This window comes from Sporothrix brasiliensis (genome assembly GCF_000820605.1).
Source record: "Sporothrix brasiliensis 5110 chromosome Unknown Cont18, whole genome shotgun sequence".
In the NCBI taxonomy this organism is placed as follows: domain Eukaryota; kingdom Fungi; phylum Ascomycota; class Sordariomycetes; order Ophiostomatales; family Ophiostomataceae; genus Sporothrix; species Sporothrix brasiliensis.
In genome coordinates this window covers 634,247-647,631 of record NW_024467137.1, presented here as the reverse complement: position 1 = coordinate 647,631, position 13,385 = coordinate 634,247, and the positions used below count along the sequence as shown (strand labels likewise).

At 58.7% G+C, this 13,385-nt stretch overlaps 5 protein-coding genes across 5 annotated transcripts; 2 read left to right on the top strand and 3 right to left on the bottom strand.

Annotated features, from left to right (window-relative positions):
* Positions 1 to 59: 59 nt before the first annotated feature.
* Positions 60 to 1,389, bottom strand: SPBR_01738 (argininosuccinate synthase; the record flags this gene model as incomplete). The annotated part of the gene is made up of 2 exons (XM_040760048.1): positions 60 to 1,276; positions 1,356 to 1,389. 2 exons carry the CDS (start codon positions 1,387 to 1,389, stop codon positions 60 to 62), a joined length of 1,251 nt encoding a protein of 416 aa, XP_040619170.1.
* A 2,143-nt stretch (positions 1,390 to 3,532) lies between these two features.
* SPBR_02055 (uncharacterized protein) lies at positions 3,533 to 4,140 on the top strand (the record flags this gene model as incomplete). Its single annotated transcript, XM_040760364.1, has 2 exons — positions 3,533 to 3,713; positions 3,776 to 4,140. The coding sequence occupies 2 exons, from the start codon at positions 3,533 to 3,535 to the stop codon at positions 4,138 to 4,140; spliced, it is 546 nt and encodes a 181-aa protein (XP_040619169.1).
* A 533-nt stretch (positions 4,141 to 4,673) lies between these two features.
* Positions 4,674 to 6,347, top strand: SPBR_01588 (Flavin-binding protein monooxygenase-like family protein; the record flags this gene model as incomplete). The annotated part of the gene is made up of 2 exons (XM_040759898.1): positions 4,674 to 4,704; positions 4,735 to 6,347. The coding sequence occupies 2 exons, from the start codon at positions 4,674 to 4,676 to the stop codon at positions 6,345 to 6,347; spliced, it is 1,644 nt and encodes a 547-aa protein (XP_040619168.1).
* A 229-nt stretch (positions 6,348 to 6,576) lies between these two features.
* On the bottom strand, positions 6,577 to 7,182 carry SPBR_02056 (uncharacterized protein; the record flags this gene model as incomplete). Its single annotated transcript, XM_040760365.1, has 1 exon — positions 6,577 to 7,182. The coding sequence occupies one exon, from the start codon at positions 7,180 to 7,182 to the stop codon at positions 6,577 to 6,579; it is 606 nt and encodes a 201-aa protein (XP_040619167.1).
* Positions 7,183 to 8,244: 1,062 nt separating this feature from the next.
* Positions 8,245 to 9,534, bottom strand: SPBR_01751 (chitinase; the record flags this gene model as incomplete). Its single annotated transcript, XM_040760061.1, has 1 exon — positions 8,245 to 9,534. The coding sequence occupies one exon, from the start codon at positions 9,532 to 9,534 to the stop codon at positions 8,245 to 8,247; it is 1,290 nt and encodes a 429-aa protein (XP_040619166.1).
* Positions 9,535 to 13,385: the final 3,851 nt, after the last annotated feature.

The following is a 13,385-nucleotide window of genomic DNA, read 5'->3' as shown; positions in this document are numbered from 1 at the left end:
ATATTCCAGTATACTGCTGTCGGCTACGCGTCGACCGTGGCCGACGACGGTCGACGTCCTTACGACGACTTGGCCAGCGACTCGCCCAGCTCGGCCTTTTGCAGGCCGTACTTTTTGAGGCGGATGGCGTTGATGTTGATGAAGCCGCTGGTGTCGACGGGGCTGAAGTCGACGAGCGAGTCCATGCTGGACTCCTCGGACGAGTAGAGCTTGGAGTCGGGGCTGCTGCGGCCGAGCACGTAGGCGCTGCCCTTGTAGAGGCGCAGGCGGACCTCGCCGTTGACGAGGCGCTGCGAGAAGAGCAGCGCGTTCTCGACAAACTCGCGCTCGGGCGAAAAGTACATGCCGTTGTAGAGCAGCTCGGACCAGTGGTGCGTGACAAACTGGTCGCGCAGCGAGCGCACCTTGCCGTCGAGCACGAGGCCCTCGAGGTCGAGGTGGGCGAGGCGCAGGAGCGTCATGCCGGGCGCGTCGTAGCAGCCGCGGCTCTTGAGGCCGATGAAGCGGTTCTCGACAATGTCGATGCGGCCGATGCCGTGCGTCTTGCCCAGCGCGTTGGCCTGCAGAAACAGCTCGACGCTGTCCGTGTACGTCTGCCCGTCGGCGACGAGCTTGACGGGCAGGCCCTTGGCAAACACAATCTGGATGTCCTGCGGCGTGCTGGGCGCCGTCTCGGGGTCGTCGGTGCGCGTCCACATGTCGACGGGCGGCGGCTGCGAGGGGTCCTCGAGCGAGCCGCTCTCGTAGGAGCAGTGGGCCAGGTTGTCGTCCATGCTGTAGGGCTTGGCCTTGGTCGACGTGACGGGGATGCCCGTGGACGCGGCGTAGTCGAGCAGGTCCAGGCGGCCCTGGAAGCGGTTGAAGAACGCGGGCATGCGCCAGGGGGCGATGATCTTGATGGCGGGGTCGATGGTCAGGAAGGCCAGCTCGAAGCGCACCTGGTCGTTGCCCTTGCCGGTGCAGCCGTGCGAGACGTACTGGCAGCCCTCCTGCTGGGCGACCTGCATCTGGGCGCGGGCAATGACGGGGCGGGCCAGCGAGGTGCCCAGCAGGTAGCGGCCCTCGTACTGGGCGTTGCACTGGACGGCGCGGAAGCACAGCTCCTCGACAAACTCGCGGCGCAGGTCGCTGATGATCATCTTGGAGGCGCCGAGCAGCGCGGACTTGGCCTTGACGGCCTCCCAGTCCTCCTCCTGGCCGACGTTGGCGAGGAAGCAGACGACCTCGTAGCCCTCCTCGAGCAGCCACTTGAGGATGCAGCTGGTGTCAAGACCGCCTGGGGGAGGGGGCATAAGGTTAGAGGTGGACATCTGGTGCGATGGACGTGTGAGAGCAGTGACGATATCGTGACTTACCAGAGTAGGCGAGGCAGACCTTTCCTTTGCTCATGGTGAATGTGTGTTGTGTGGATTGTGGAATATGGGAGGGAGGGGTATGTCGGCGTAAAAGTGCGATTGACTCAAGAACGTTCAATTGTTCGTGATAATCGTAAAATCAGGTGATGATACAGAAGCAAAGAAGCGGAAACACCAAACTACAAAATGTTGGGGAGGGAGGCTATTTAATCGCCCCTCTATTGACCTGGACTACGAGAATGACTCTTCCCTTGGCTTTTTCCTTATCAGAGAATTTTACTTTTTTGGCTGCTCCCCTCACCGTTCCGTCAATTGACTTTTTCTTTTTCACTTTTCCCTTTCCGTTCTTCGGCGGTGTCTTCTGGCGCGTCAAATAGCGAGCGGGATTTTATGGGTCGCGTGTCTCTGAAAAAATAAAACTCGTTGGGTGTAACGGCGCTGCTCTTTTGCCAATTCCAGGCGACCTGCAGGACAAATGGGCTTGCAATTGGCGGGCAAGGCGGTCGCGGAGGGTCACGTGTAGGCGAGTCATACCGTCCAGTGCACCCGCAGGAGGGTCCACAGGGGTTGATCGGAGAAGCTCCAGCGATAAGCCGAAGCTAAGCTGGCATTATGGCAAAATGCTAATTGTGCGTCACAGGCGTGAGGATGAATCAACGCAGCAGAGAGAGACGATGGTAGACAGAAGCTCGAGCTCGAGCTGTGTGAGCTTGGAGATCCAGAATAGTGTGAAAGCAGCCGTAAGTTTCGGCTTGGTTTTATAAATAACGATGTAGTATTATGATTCTTGAATGGTGGTGAATTATTTTGCAATTTACAATTTACAATTTATTCAAGATAAAAACTTTTAAAATGACGAAACAAGTAGGAAATATAGGACGAGAAGTATCTTTTCTTTTGTATTAAATTATGTGTAGAATTGAAACGAGTTTCTTCGTTCTTTCTTTTCTTTTCTTTTTTTCAATCTCATTGTCCACTTCTATACTTTGCCCTTCTCACACTTGCCAACACATCTCATCACGGCCGAATGGCCGAATAAACATGGCTATTTGTGTTTAGATTTTGTCTTTTGTCTTGGCAAGACAAGCAGCTACAGGTGAACTACGACACACGGTTGCTCTACTTGAGTACTTGAGCTGCAGCTGTTTTGTGTCACGGCTACCATCGCATGATGTCCGAGATGCGTTTTTTTCGTCTGCGAGTGTCCTCTGCCCGTTGTTTCATTGGTTGCTTGACTCACCGCAAGATGCACCTCCAAGACTGCTCAACCGCGCCCAACCTTGTCCGATCGTTGGGATTTGGGGTCGTGCATGTGATGCAGAGAGCACAGGTTGGGGATATGCAAGGCGACCATGCTGTGACTGGTTCTGGAAGACGAAGATGGAAGGTAGACGCTCTGCGTTGCATCTGTGCGTCCGTGTCCACGCCGTGCGACTCGTGCGTACCATACGGCCAGAAGAGGTGGACTTGGGCTGTGACTAAGATAGCATTGAGAATAGCATTGAGCACTGCAAGTGGCAGCTATATTCTGTACTGTTCTCTTCGCGCATGGACGTTCCTAGTAAAGCGCCAAGACCGTTGGAAATGGAGTTTCGGCAAAGAATGCAATCGATGCAGGGATGGATCGGGCGCTTGCGACTGGCTTTGGTGGTTTTGGCGCAGAGTGCAGCAGTGTATGTCGTAAGACTCGCGAGTCTCCGTCGCTAGCATCGACCAAAACCTGCTGACTTGGATTGAGATCTTCAAGGGGTGTGAGCGCGAACCGCGCCCCTTGCAACTGGAGACTGTTGCCCGCTGGACACTTTGGCGAAGGCGACGGATAGAAGGTGTAAAGTAAAGTAGAGTACATAAATTATTTATTATTAAATGCAGGTACGCACAACGGTGACACAGACGGACAACACGAGGCGACACAGCCAGACGCAAATAGATGCTGGAGACACAGACACAGCCAACACGGACGAATACAAACAATAGACACTCGATTACGGGTAAAGGAGCACCAAGGGAGGCAACCTCGACAGCACAAACTCGACAGAGCCAAGTACAAACCGCGCTTTTAAACTTAAAGGCGGCACAGCTCGCTGCTGTCGTTTTGTACAGCAACCCGGCATTTCGTCTCCTTTTCATCATTCACTACTGCCATCATCGCCAACGCAACCACCATCACCTTCACCATGCTCTCTCGCTTCGTTACACTCGGCCTGGCCACTCTTCTGGCCCTCCTCGGCCCGTCGCCCGTCGCGGCCGCCCCCAAACACTACGTCTTTTTGGATGCGCCGGCCGACAACACCTACGCCTGGACCGTCACCAGCTGGGTGGCCGGCTATTCAGAGGATGACGCGCTCTGCTCCTATAGTAGGTCTCCCCCACGCAACCATATGGCCACAGAGCCACTGCTGACGTCGAAATCCCCCCAGACTTTAACATCTCCGGCCCCTTCTCCGGCGGCCAGATGCCCATCCCCGCCTTCGTCGCGTACTGCGCCGGCACCGGCGTGGGCGCGCCGTACGCGCTGTGCCACATTACCGACCTGCGCAACACGACGAAGCGGCGGCAGGTGGCGGCCAAGCTGCTCCCGGGCAACGAAACAACGGCGACCGAGGCCCGCCTGGCGGTGTCGTACCGCTTCGACGACCTGAACGTGGCGGACGCGTGGTGGAACTACACGTCGTACGCGACGCAGCCGTACAGCAACACAGTGGCGGGCGGCGGCGGGGCGGCCGTGTTGACCAACGGGACGACCTTTACCATGACGCCGTCGGAGGTGTTTGGTGTCGCGTAGGGAGGCGGACCGTTGGAAAGGTGTTGGCGGAGCTCCTGGTCGTGGCAGATCCATGCCATTTTGTATACTATTGTGCGGAGTACGGCACGTGTCGAGCACACGTGTATTTGTATGTTGTATTTGTACGAAATACAGGAGGCTTCCATTTCTGGCGTCCATTTGTGCTCATTTGCCATTTAGATTGGTAGGGCTGGTCGCGCGATGCTACTGCTGACGGCCGACAGGGGGTGAGAAAGTGCCGTTTTGTCCGTGTCCGCTGCCCTCGAATCAGGCTGCGCGCTGCAAATAAAGGATTCAGGATGGGCAGAGCCGCCGCACGTCAGCCTCCTGTCATCCGGAGGAAGTGACAGTCCGGAGAAACGAGAACAGATTAGAAATAAGAAGCGACAGGAACCAGATGACAATGGAAATCGTTCGAGGCTGTAGAGTTGGCAATTCAAATACTGCTTGATTCCATCCGGATTGTATCGTCATTGTCCACTCTCTCGACTTGCTCTCCATCTTCACCCAATTGTTCTTTTCTCGTCTCCACCATGTCCCAGCGCATCGCCATCATCGGCGCAGGTAGGTCCTCTCCCTGTCCTCCGTGACCAGCCCCTAGCAGCAGCCTTACGCTGACCACCGCCCCACAAACAGGCATCTGCGGCCTCGTCTCGCTCAAAGAGGTGCTTGCCGCGGGCCTCGAGGCCGTCTGTTTCGACGCCCGCGAGGGCCTCGGCGGCGCCTGGGCGTACCAGCCCGTCCCCGGCGAGGACCCGGCCGCGTCGTCGTCCATCTACCTCGGGACCATGCTCAACTCGTGCCGCGACACGTCGGCCTTTTCCGACTTCCCCTTTGACCCGGCGCGCTACCCGGACTACTTTGGCCACCGGCAGTTTGTGCAGTACCTGCGGGAGTACGCCGCGCACTTTGGCCTGGACAAGCACGTGCGGCTGCAGACCAAGGTGACCCAGTGCGCGCCGCAGGACGACGGCTCGTGGACGGTGACGGCGACCCAGCGCGACGGGACGCAGACCACCGAGCCGTACGCGGCCGTCATTGTCGCCGCCGGCCATCTGAGCGCGCCGCGCACGCCCGCGATCCCGGGCCGCGACCTGTTTGCCGGCGGGTCGCTGCACAGCCACGCGTACCGCGCGCCCAGCCGCTTCGAGGGCAAGCGCGTCGCCGTCGTCGGCTTCGGCAGCTCGGCCGTCGACATTGCCTGCGAGATTGCGCCGCACGCGGCGTCGCTGCACCTGGTGACGCGGCGCGGCGGCTGGGTGCTGCCGCGGTACGTGCTGGGCAAGCCCACGGAGGCCTTTGACAACCGCGCGACGCAGCTGTGGCTGCCCGTGGGCCTCAGCCAGTGGCTGCAGACGAAGCTGCTCGCGTTTGTCGACGGCGCCGCGCCCGCGGCCATGGCGCCCGCGCACAAGATCCTCGAGCAGAACCCGACGATCCGCGGCGACTTTCTCGAAAAGGTCCGGACGGGGCTGGTCCAGATTGCGCGCGGCGACGTCGTGCGCATGACCGCGGCCGGGCTCGTCGTCCGGTCGACGCTGCCCAAGGACGCCAAGGCCAAGGCGGACGCCGCCGACGAGTACGCCCTCGACGTCGACGTCGTCATCTTTGCCACCGGCTACACCCTGTTCGACCTGCCCTACCTGCCGCCCAACACCGCCCACCCCGCCGACGACCCGGACCAGGTCGACTTGTACAAGCTCATCCTCCCGCTGCACCAGCGCAACCTCTTTTTGCACGGCTACGCCGACCTCCTGGGCCCCCTGCCGCCCGCCGCCGAGGCCCAGGCCCGCTACACGGCGGCCCTTCTCGCGGGCCGCCTCCCGCCGCCCTCGGCCGACGAAAAGGCCCGCGGCATCCAGGCCTTCCGCGCCTACAACCGCCGCCACTTTGTCCACTCCGACCGCCACGTCACCACCGCCCACCTGATCCCCTACGTCGACGACTTGCTGGCCCCGCTCGGCGCCGCCCCGACCTTCCCCAAGCTGCTGGCCCAGGTGTTTACCAGCGGCCACCCGCTGCGCGCGCTGTATGTCCTCAGCGCCGTGTGGTTCAGCATCCCCAGCAGCGCCGCCTGGCGGCTGGTCGGCCGCGGCGCCAAGCCGGACCTGGCGGCGGCCACGGTGCTGCGGACGGCCGGCGAGAAGCCGGCGCTGAGCGAGAAGGAGGTGGGCTTGCTGGCAAAGGAGAGGGTGGAGCAGGCCTGAATGTGTTTCCTGTTTGTATTTTCGCTACCCTCCATGTCTCTGTCCCTCACTGTCCCTTGTTTTTTTTGGTTTTTTTGTTTGTATTCACATCTCATCTTGATATCCTCGGCGTTGTATCTGTTTGTTTCCCTCGTCCCAGCTTGAACAAGAATTCATTCGTCATTCTACTTTGTCTAATTACGTCGATGATGTGTTGTCCCTGTCCGTTCCGTATGACTCTCCCTGCCACTCACGCAGTTGTCGTCGCCGTCGCCGTCGGCGGTGGTGTCACGGTAGCCGTGTCTGTCGCCGTGTCCGTCGCGTCCGTCGGCCCGACATACCCGTCGCCGCCGTCGGTCGGGTCCGGCGTGAAGAATGGAAACGAAAAATCGCTCGTGTCCGGCGGCGGCGGGTTCGGGTCCGTCACCGTCAGCGTCACCTGCCACGTCGCCGTCGACTTGGCGTGCAGCGTCGTGCTCTTGCCGTTGGAGCTCGTGCGCCGGTGCTCAATCGTGCCCGTCGACACAATCGTCTCCGTGATGGTCGCCGGGTATTCCGTGACCGGCCCCGGAATGTACGTGGTCTCGCTGCGCGTCGTGATCATGGAGATGAGGGACAGCAGCGTGCCCGGCGGGTGTGAGATGGCAGTCACAGTGGTCGTCAGATACTGCGTCGACGTCGAGGGGAACCCCGTCGTGGTGGCGTTGACATTGGCCACACCACCGCTGCCGGCCGTCCCGTTGACGCCGGCCGAGGACGTGGCGTTGGGCTCCAAGTAGTCGTAGCGGCGGGCCAGACCACCGAGAACGGGCGTGGCCGTCGCCAGGAGGCTGACGGCAAGCAAACAGACTCTCATGGTGCGTGTGGTGTTGGATGTACAAGGCGATGAAGAGACTGCAGAACACAACCAAGCAGGGACCCAAGGGCAGGACAACAGACTCACGATGTGTCTGTACCGGGAGCCTCGACCACATCGCACTTTATCTACTGCATCCCTGTCTCCATTGTTTCGTCCCGTCCTCTCCTCTTCTAGAATGGCCTAGACTTGCCACCCCGGCGAGTGTCGGCTGCAATTTGAAATAGACTCCATTTGGTTTTGTCGTGGTCGGCTTGGCGTGTCTTGGGTCGTCTGCCATTCACTCTGTCGTCGTCATCTTCAAAGACTCCAACCACCATCGCTTCGCCGCCCGTGTCTACTATCTCCCCCACGTTTTTTGTCGAGAGACAGCCACTCATGCAGCCAGGATGGGTAATCTCGGGCAATTCAGCCGCCGGCCGTTGGACAGAAAGAGCACTGGTCAAAACGCGCGGGACAGTGAATGGTGACGGGACCATCGTTCCAGACCACTCTGCATTCTGTCGTCGTCGCCGTGCTTGGTGGACTTTTCTCGTGCTTCTCGCTGGGCTGCTCTTAATTTAGACCACGCGTGCAACCAATTTGCCGATGTCGACCTACTGCGGCTGTTGTGATTTACGCAAACGTCGGGACTTGACCGGTTGACCGGTTGATCGGCTGAACGATGATCCTCATTGTTCCTGGGAGCGCATCTGTTTTTTGGTATTTTTGGTATTTTTGGTTTGATATAAGGATGTTATGTACACGTGACGCGACAAGTATGTACAGAGGAAGCGAACAAGTTGATACAAATAATGGACAAGAAAGAAAAGAACACAAAGGAGAGTAACATGATACGAGAATGAACGACAGTGGAAGTGAACAGCTGCACAGCAAGCTGCACGGACCGATGTACAGCAGACATACAGCAGACATGACACATGGTCGACTGAGACGTATGGTACAACAAGAAAAGGACAAAAAAAGAATGAAGAAAAAAAGTAAAAAGACACAAACACACAAACACACAAACACAAAAGACACGACACAAAAACACGACACAAAAACACGACACACCCCCACCTAGTTGTTGGGCATGCCCGCGGCCAGGTTGTCGTACTGGCTGTTGGGGTAGCTCAGCAGGTTCTGGGCGGTGTCGAGGCTGCCGAGCGCCGCAAAGGACGTGCCGATGAGGCTGTCGGCGCCCGTCTTGTCGGCCGAGGCCTCCCAGAACATGCTGCCGCCGAGGCCCTTGCTCTTGGCGTACTGCACCTTGGCCTGCACCATGGCGGGCGTGTCGTACGAGACCATTTCGCGGCTGGCGGCGTCGTAGCTGTAGGTGGCGCCGGCCGTGGCGTCGGTCTGGACGGTGGCGCCGGCGCGCGGCAGCGCCTTGTAGTCGTAGATGCCGGCCTCCCAGGTGCCGGGCCCGACGCCGCTGTAGGCGGTGCCCGGGCCGGCCGTGTTCTCAAACGCGCGGCCGTAGATGGGCATGCCCAGCACGATCTGCGCCGCGGGCACGCCGGCGCCGAGGTAGTCGGTGACGGCGCGGTCGGTCGAGAAGGGCGTGGCGTTGGGGTTCTGGGGGTTGGGATACAGGTTGGCCTGGTGGCCGGCGGCGGCGGAAAAGGAGCCGGCGTAGTCGTAGCCCATAAAGTTGAAAAAGTCCACGACGGCGGCCATGCCCTTGAGGTCCTGGACCTTGTAGTTGGTGGGGCCGGCGGGGGACGCGACGGTCAGCAAGAAGTGGTAGCCGGGCGCGTACTGGGCGGCGTAGGCGTCGAGGGCGTCGCGCACGGCCTGCAGCAGCAGCACAAAGTTGGCGGCGTCCGTGGCCGAGGCCGGGTACTCCCAGTCGATGTCGATGCCGTCGAAGCCCCAGTCCTTGACGAGGGCCACGGCCGTGCGGGCAAAGGTGGCGCGCGTGCTCGCGGAGCCGGCCGCGGCCGCAAAGTTGCCGTTCTGCGAGTACGTCCAGCCGCCGATGCTCAGCAGCACGCGCAGGTTGCGGTGGGCCTTCTTCTGCAGGTACAGCTGCTTGACGCAGCCGTACACGTTGTTGCCCACGTCGCTCCACGAGTCCGTCGGGTAGTGCTGCTGCAGGTCCGCGTACTGGTCCGACGAGTAGACCTCGCCCGTCGGCTGCAGGTTGGCAAACGCATACAGGACGAAGCTGATTTTGTCGGCCGGCAGCATCTGGGGCGTGTAGTTGCGGCCGTAGACGCCCCAGTTGACAAAGTAGACGGCGTTCTGGTAGCCCTTGGCGGCGCGCTGGGTCACGTTGGCCGACGCGCCGGCGACGGCCTCGACCGGCGCGGCAAGGGCCACTTGGGCTGCCGCCAGCAGGGCCATAAGAGCAGTCTTGATATACATGGTGGGGAGAATGAGGAGAGGAGTCAGGAGTCAGGAGCCAGGAGTGAGAGAGTCGACGACAAGAATAAGGCGTGTAGAAAATACAAGTTGAGAAGAGAAGATGCAAAGGAGCGACTCAAGCGGCAAAGGAATGGATGAAAGTGTCGAGTCAACTTTCAAGACCTACCTGTGTGCGGTGCTGGTGATGTCGGTTGATGTCCTTGTCGTGTGTGGCATGGAAGGTGTCCAGCATTGTCCAGACACGACCTCGCGAGGCTATATATATTGTGGCAACAGTCGACGCGTAGATGCGCCGACTGAGCGACGTATCAAAGTCGACGTCGACGTCGACGTGTCGGAGACAATCTCCCCGTCGTTCTGTCGTCTATCGTCTTTGTCGACCCCTTGTCGACTCCTTGCGCGGGACTTTGATGGCCCTTGGTCCTTATGCGATCCTTGCGTGGTCCTTGCGTGGTCGTAGGTGTGACGGTGGTCTGTCTTGGGAGGTCGTTGGCCTGCCTTTGGTCTGTCGTCACATTGGGCATCTAGCATCATGGGGTCCGTCACACCAACGGCCACGCCACGGTCGACGCCAATCCACCACCACGGCCCACAACCACAGCCCTCGCGCCGCAGTCCCCCGTCTAGCGTCTGCCAGCCCGGCGAGAACCGTTTCCAGTAAGATTCGACATTAAACGCTCGCTGGGTCGTCGTCAAATCGGATGATCAGGTCGTGACTGTGCAGGTCCCACGACTTGTCCCCCTGGACTTGGTCACTTCGTAACGTTGCCACTTTTGGCGTTATGAAAGCCAAGGACGGTGGGGACAGGGCGACGGAGGAAGGGAGGGGGGGGGGGAGTGGAGGGACAGGCAGGAGAGAAGATGGTGTAGAATGGAGAATGACCAGGTGCATGTGCTTCTGTGTCTGGGTTCAGGCAATCTGTGGTGGTCGTAGTTGAGGTCGAGGTCGAGGTTGTGGTCGCACTTGAAGTGATCGTCGACAAAGGAACCGTTGTAGCGCCGTCTGTATATCCCTAATGCAGGGTTGAGGACGGAGAAGACAAGCCGAAGGCAACGCCAAGACCACAGAAGACAGACGAAAATAAGGAGAGGAAAGTGGTAAGATGGAACGCCGAACAAAAAAAAAAAAAAAAAGTTAGGATGCGACCTGATGCAATGAACGAGATGGAGAGTCGCGTGAGATGCAGGTGCTCGGGTGCTCACAAACGAGCACGCGGTGTTTGTGAGACACAATGATAAACAAGAAATACACAGGCAGACGCAGACGAGCAGACGAGCAGACAGGCGCGTTGCCAAGCCATTCACGCTGAGCACATTTTTTACATTTTTACATTTTTTACATTCATTGCAGCGGAACGCCGAAAGACACATGGCGATGATCTGCAGCGGCTGGGCGGCAAGGTCTCATTTACACGTTCACGCGCGACTGGTGTGTTTTGAGAAGGCAGGGAGAGAATAAGAGAGGAAGAGAGGAAGAGAGGAAGAGAGGGAGAGAGGGAGACAAGAACGAGCAAGTGGGCACGGATCGACAACGATGGACGCGACGGAGGAAATCATGGCCCGCCAGGGAGATATCAAGCACGAGCAGCGATCCTCCGGCCCGTCTGGACGGAGAACAGATGTCCAGAGTCTTTTTGGTGACTTGCTGGCGTCGCCAATTTCATGCGTTTCTGTTTGTCGACCGCCTTTGATTATTTTGATTAGCCATTTACCGATCCAAGCAATTGTTCCAATCACGGCACGGGAGGCACTCTGGCGTGCCGTCTATGAAAGTCTGTAAAAACAGGGTCCGCACCAGTTGAGCTGAATTTCCAATTCAAACATTTGCCCTGACTAACATGGAGAAGGAAATATTACGCCGTAAATTAGCTAATGAAAAGCAATGGCCATGGCGCCACGTTAATGACTCACAGAGCCGCAAAGGATCTACGACGGAAAGCCGTTTAACGTCTGACAAGTATGACTGGCGTCTGAATGGAAAAGGAAAAAGGAAAAGGAAAAAAAAAAAAGGAAAAAGAAATGGGAAAGGCGAGAGGAGACGGCACATGGCAGGTCTAGATGCGAATTTGGGTTGACTTTTGCACCCTTGATGAGACTCTCGGTTGGTCTAGAGGCCAAGACCTGTCCAAAGCGCTGATTGGCGGCGCATTGTCCCCTGTAAGATTACTCTCGAGAACACCACCAGGCCGACAGCCACAGCAGCACAGGACCGGCGAAACAACAACAGCCCCCAACTGTGGAAAGCCAACCTGGTCCATGGTTCTCGGGGCCGTCCTTGGGGGCGGTCAAGGGACGACAGTCCTACATACGGCCTGCGACGGATCGAGTCAAAGAGAGCGGACGAGAACGTGGCGCGCACGGCTGCCCGCTACTTCAGGGCTCATGCCAGGGCTTCTGAAGGCTCAGTGGCTAGTGTCCCCCTGCAAGGGCAGTCAGCGGAGGACAGCCACCAAAAGGTACCCCGGCTGCCCAGGAGCCCAGGAGCCCAGGCCCAGGAGCCCAGGGCGCAACATCAGACGACTGGGTCCGTCTCGGCCTTGGCCAGATCGAGTTGCCTAACTGGGACGTCGCCCGTCCGCCGTACGCAATTCGCCTTACTCAATTCGCCTCGCGCCCGAGCATCAGCGACATACAAAGTACACGCAGTCTTTCTCGCCGACGCGCTATGCCCTGACACGCCCTGCTCCGACTGCCCTTTTGCCCTTTATGAGCAGGGCGAGGGATGGCCCGACACGAGTCTTGGCGGCGCATATGGAACAAGGAGCCTTGATCTGTGGTCTGGACGTCTGTATGACGTGTCTGTGATCTGTGTCGGCGTTTTGTTCTGCGATGCGGTTACACTGCTACGTCCTACCTCCTGCCTCCTACCTACTGCTGTGTCTCACGAACAAGGCGCAAGTTGTATCCCAACCGGGACATGCACGTCTGCCGGCACCGCAAATGGTGGGGTGGTGGTGCGGTGGTGTGGTGGCACATGCCCTGATGCCCTTGTCCATGTGCTTTGGGGGTGTCGCACCATGCATGCAGCCGTTCCCCACGTTCGCCCTTGGAGCGATCGCCATCATCACGTCCATCTGTGTCCTTATCTCGTCCATGTACGACATATGTCGTGTCGCTGCCGCCACCATGACTCTGTCTTCCGCCACGCGCGAGAACACTGCAGAGTCGTGCACCTGCATGTCACCTTTGCATCTACGACAAAGTACCTCGAGAGAATGTCACTTGGCGTGCTTCGCACCGGCCGGCCGATCATCTCCATACAAGGGTGCTCACCCCGCGATCCTTTGTCCGTCCATGAAGAGGAGCCCTAGAGTCTCCATGGCCATGCAGCGCCTTCGGTGATCTCCATCGATCCTCCCATGGGCCGATCGCCACTCGTCCGCCCCCTATGGTCACGGCCTTATTCTGGGCCACCGCGGTCGTCGTCCTCGGCTCGACCCAGGATCCGGGTCTGTTGGGCATGCTCTTCCACTGTCTTGTCAGCTTGTCTCATTCTCGGCCTTGTTCCTACACTTCCTTGTCGGCCGCTCGCCTGCAACCCACCTTTTGATCCCCCGCTGGTTCTCCGTTCATCTGATGTCCCTGTCGTCGCTGTCGTGTGTGTCGGCACCAAGTCTCCATTGTCTTGTGTCCCCTTGTCCCCTTACTACCCCGTCTTGTAACGTTACTGGTCCTGCACATCACGAGCAGGGTATCTGGTGTGTGGTCGGAAGTCTGGCCATTACCTCCATCGTACCGTCCCGACGGTTTGGCGGAGAGTGTATGTGTACTACGTGTACGACATACCGTGCGCCGTACATTATTTGTATTCACGTCTTCGGAGCAATCTCAATACACTTTGGCTCGCCCGT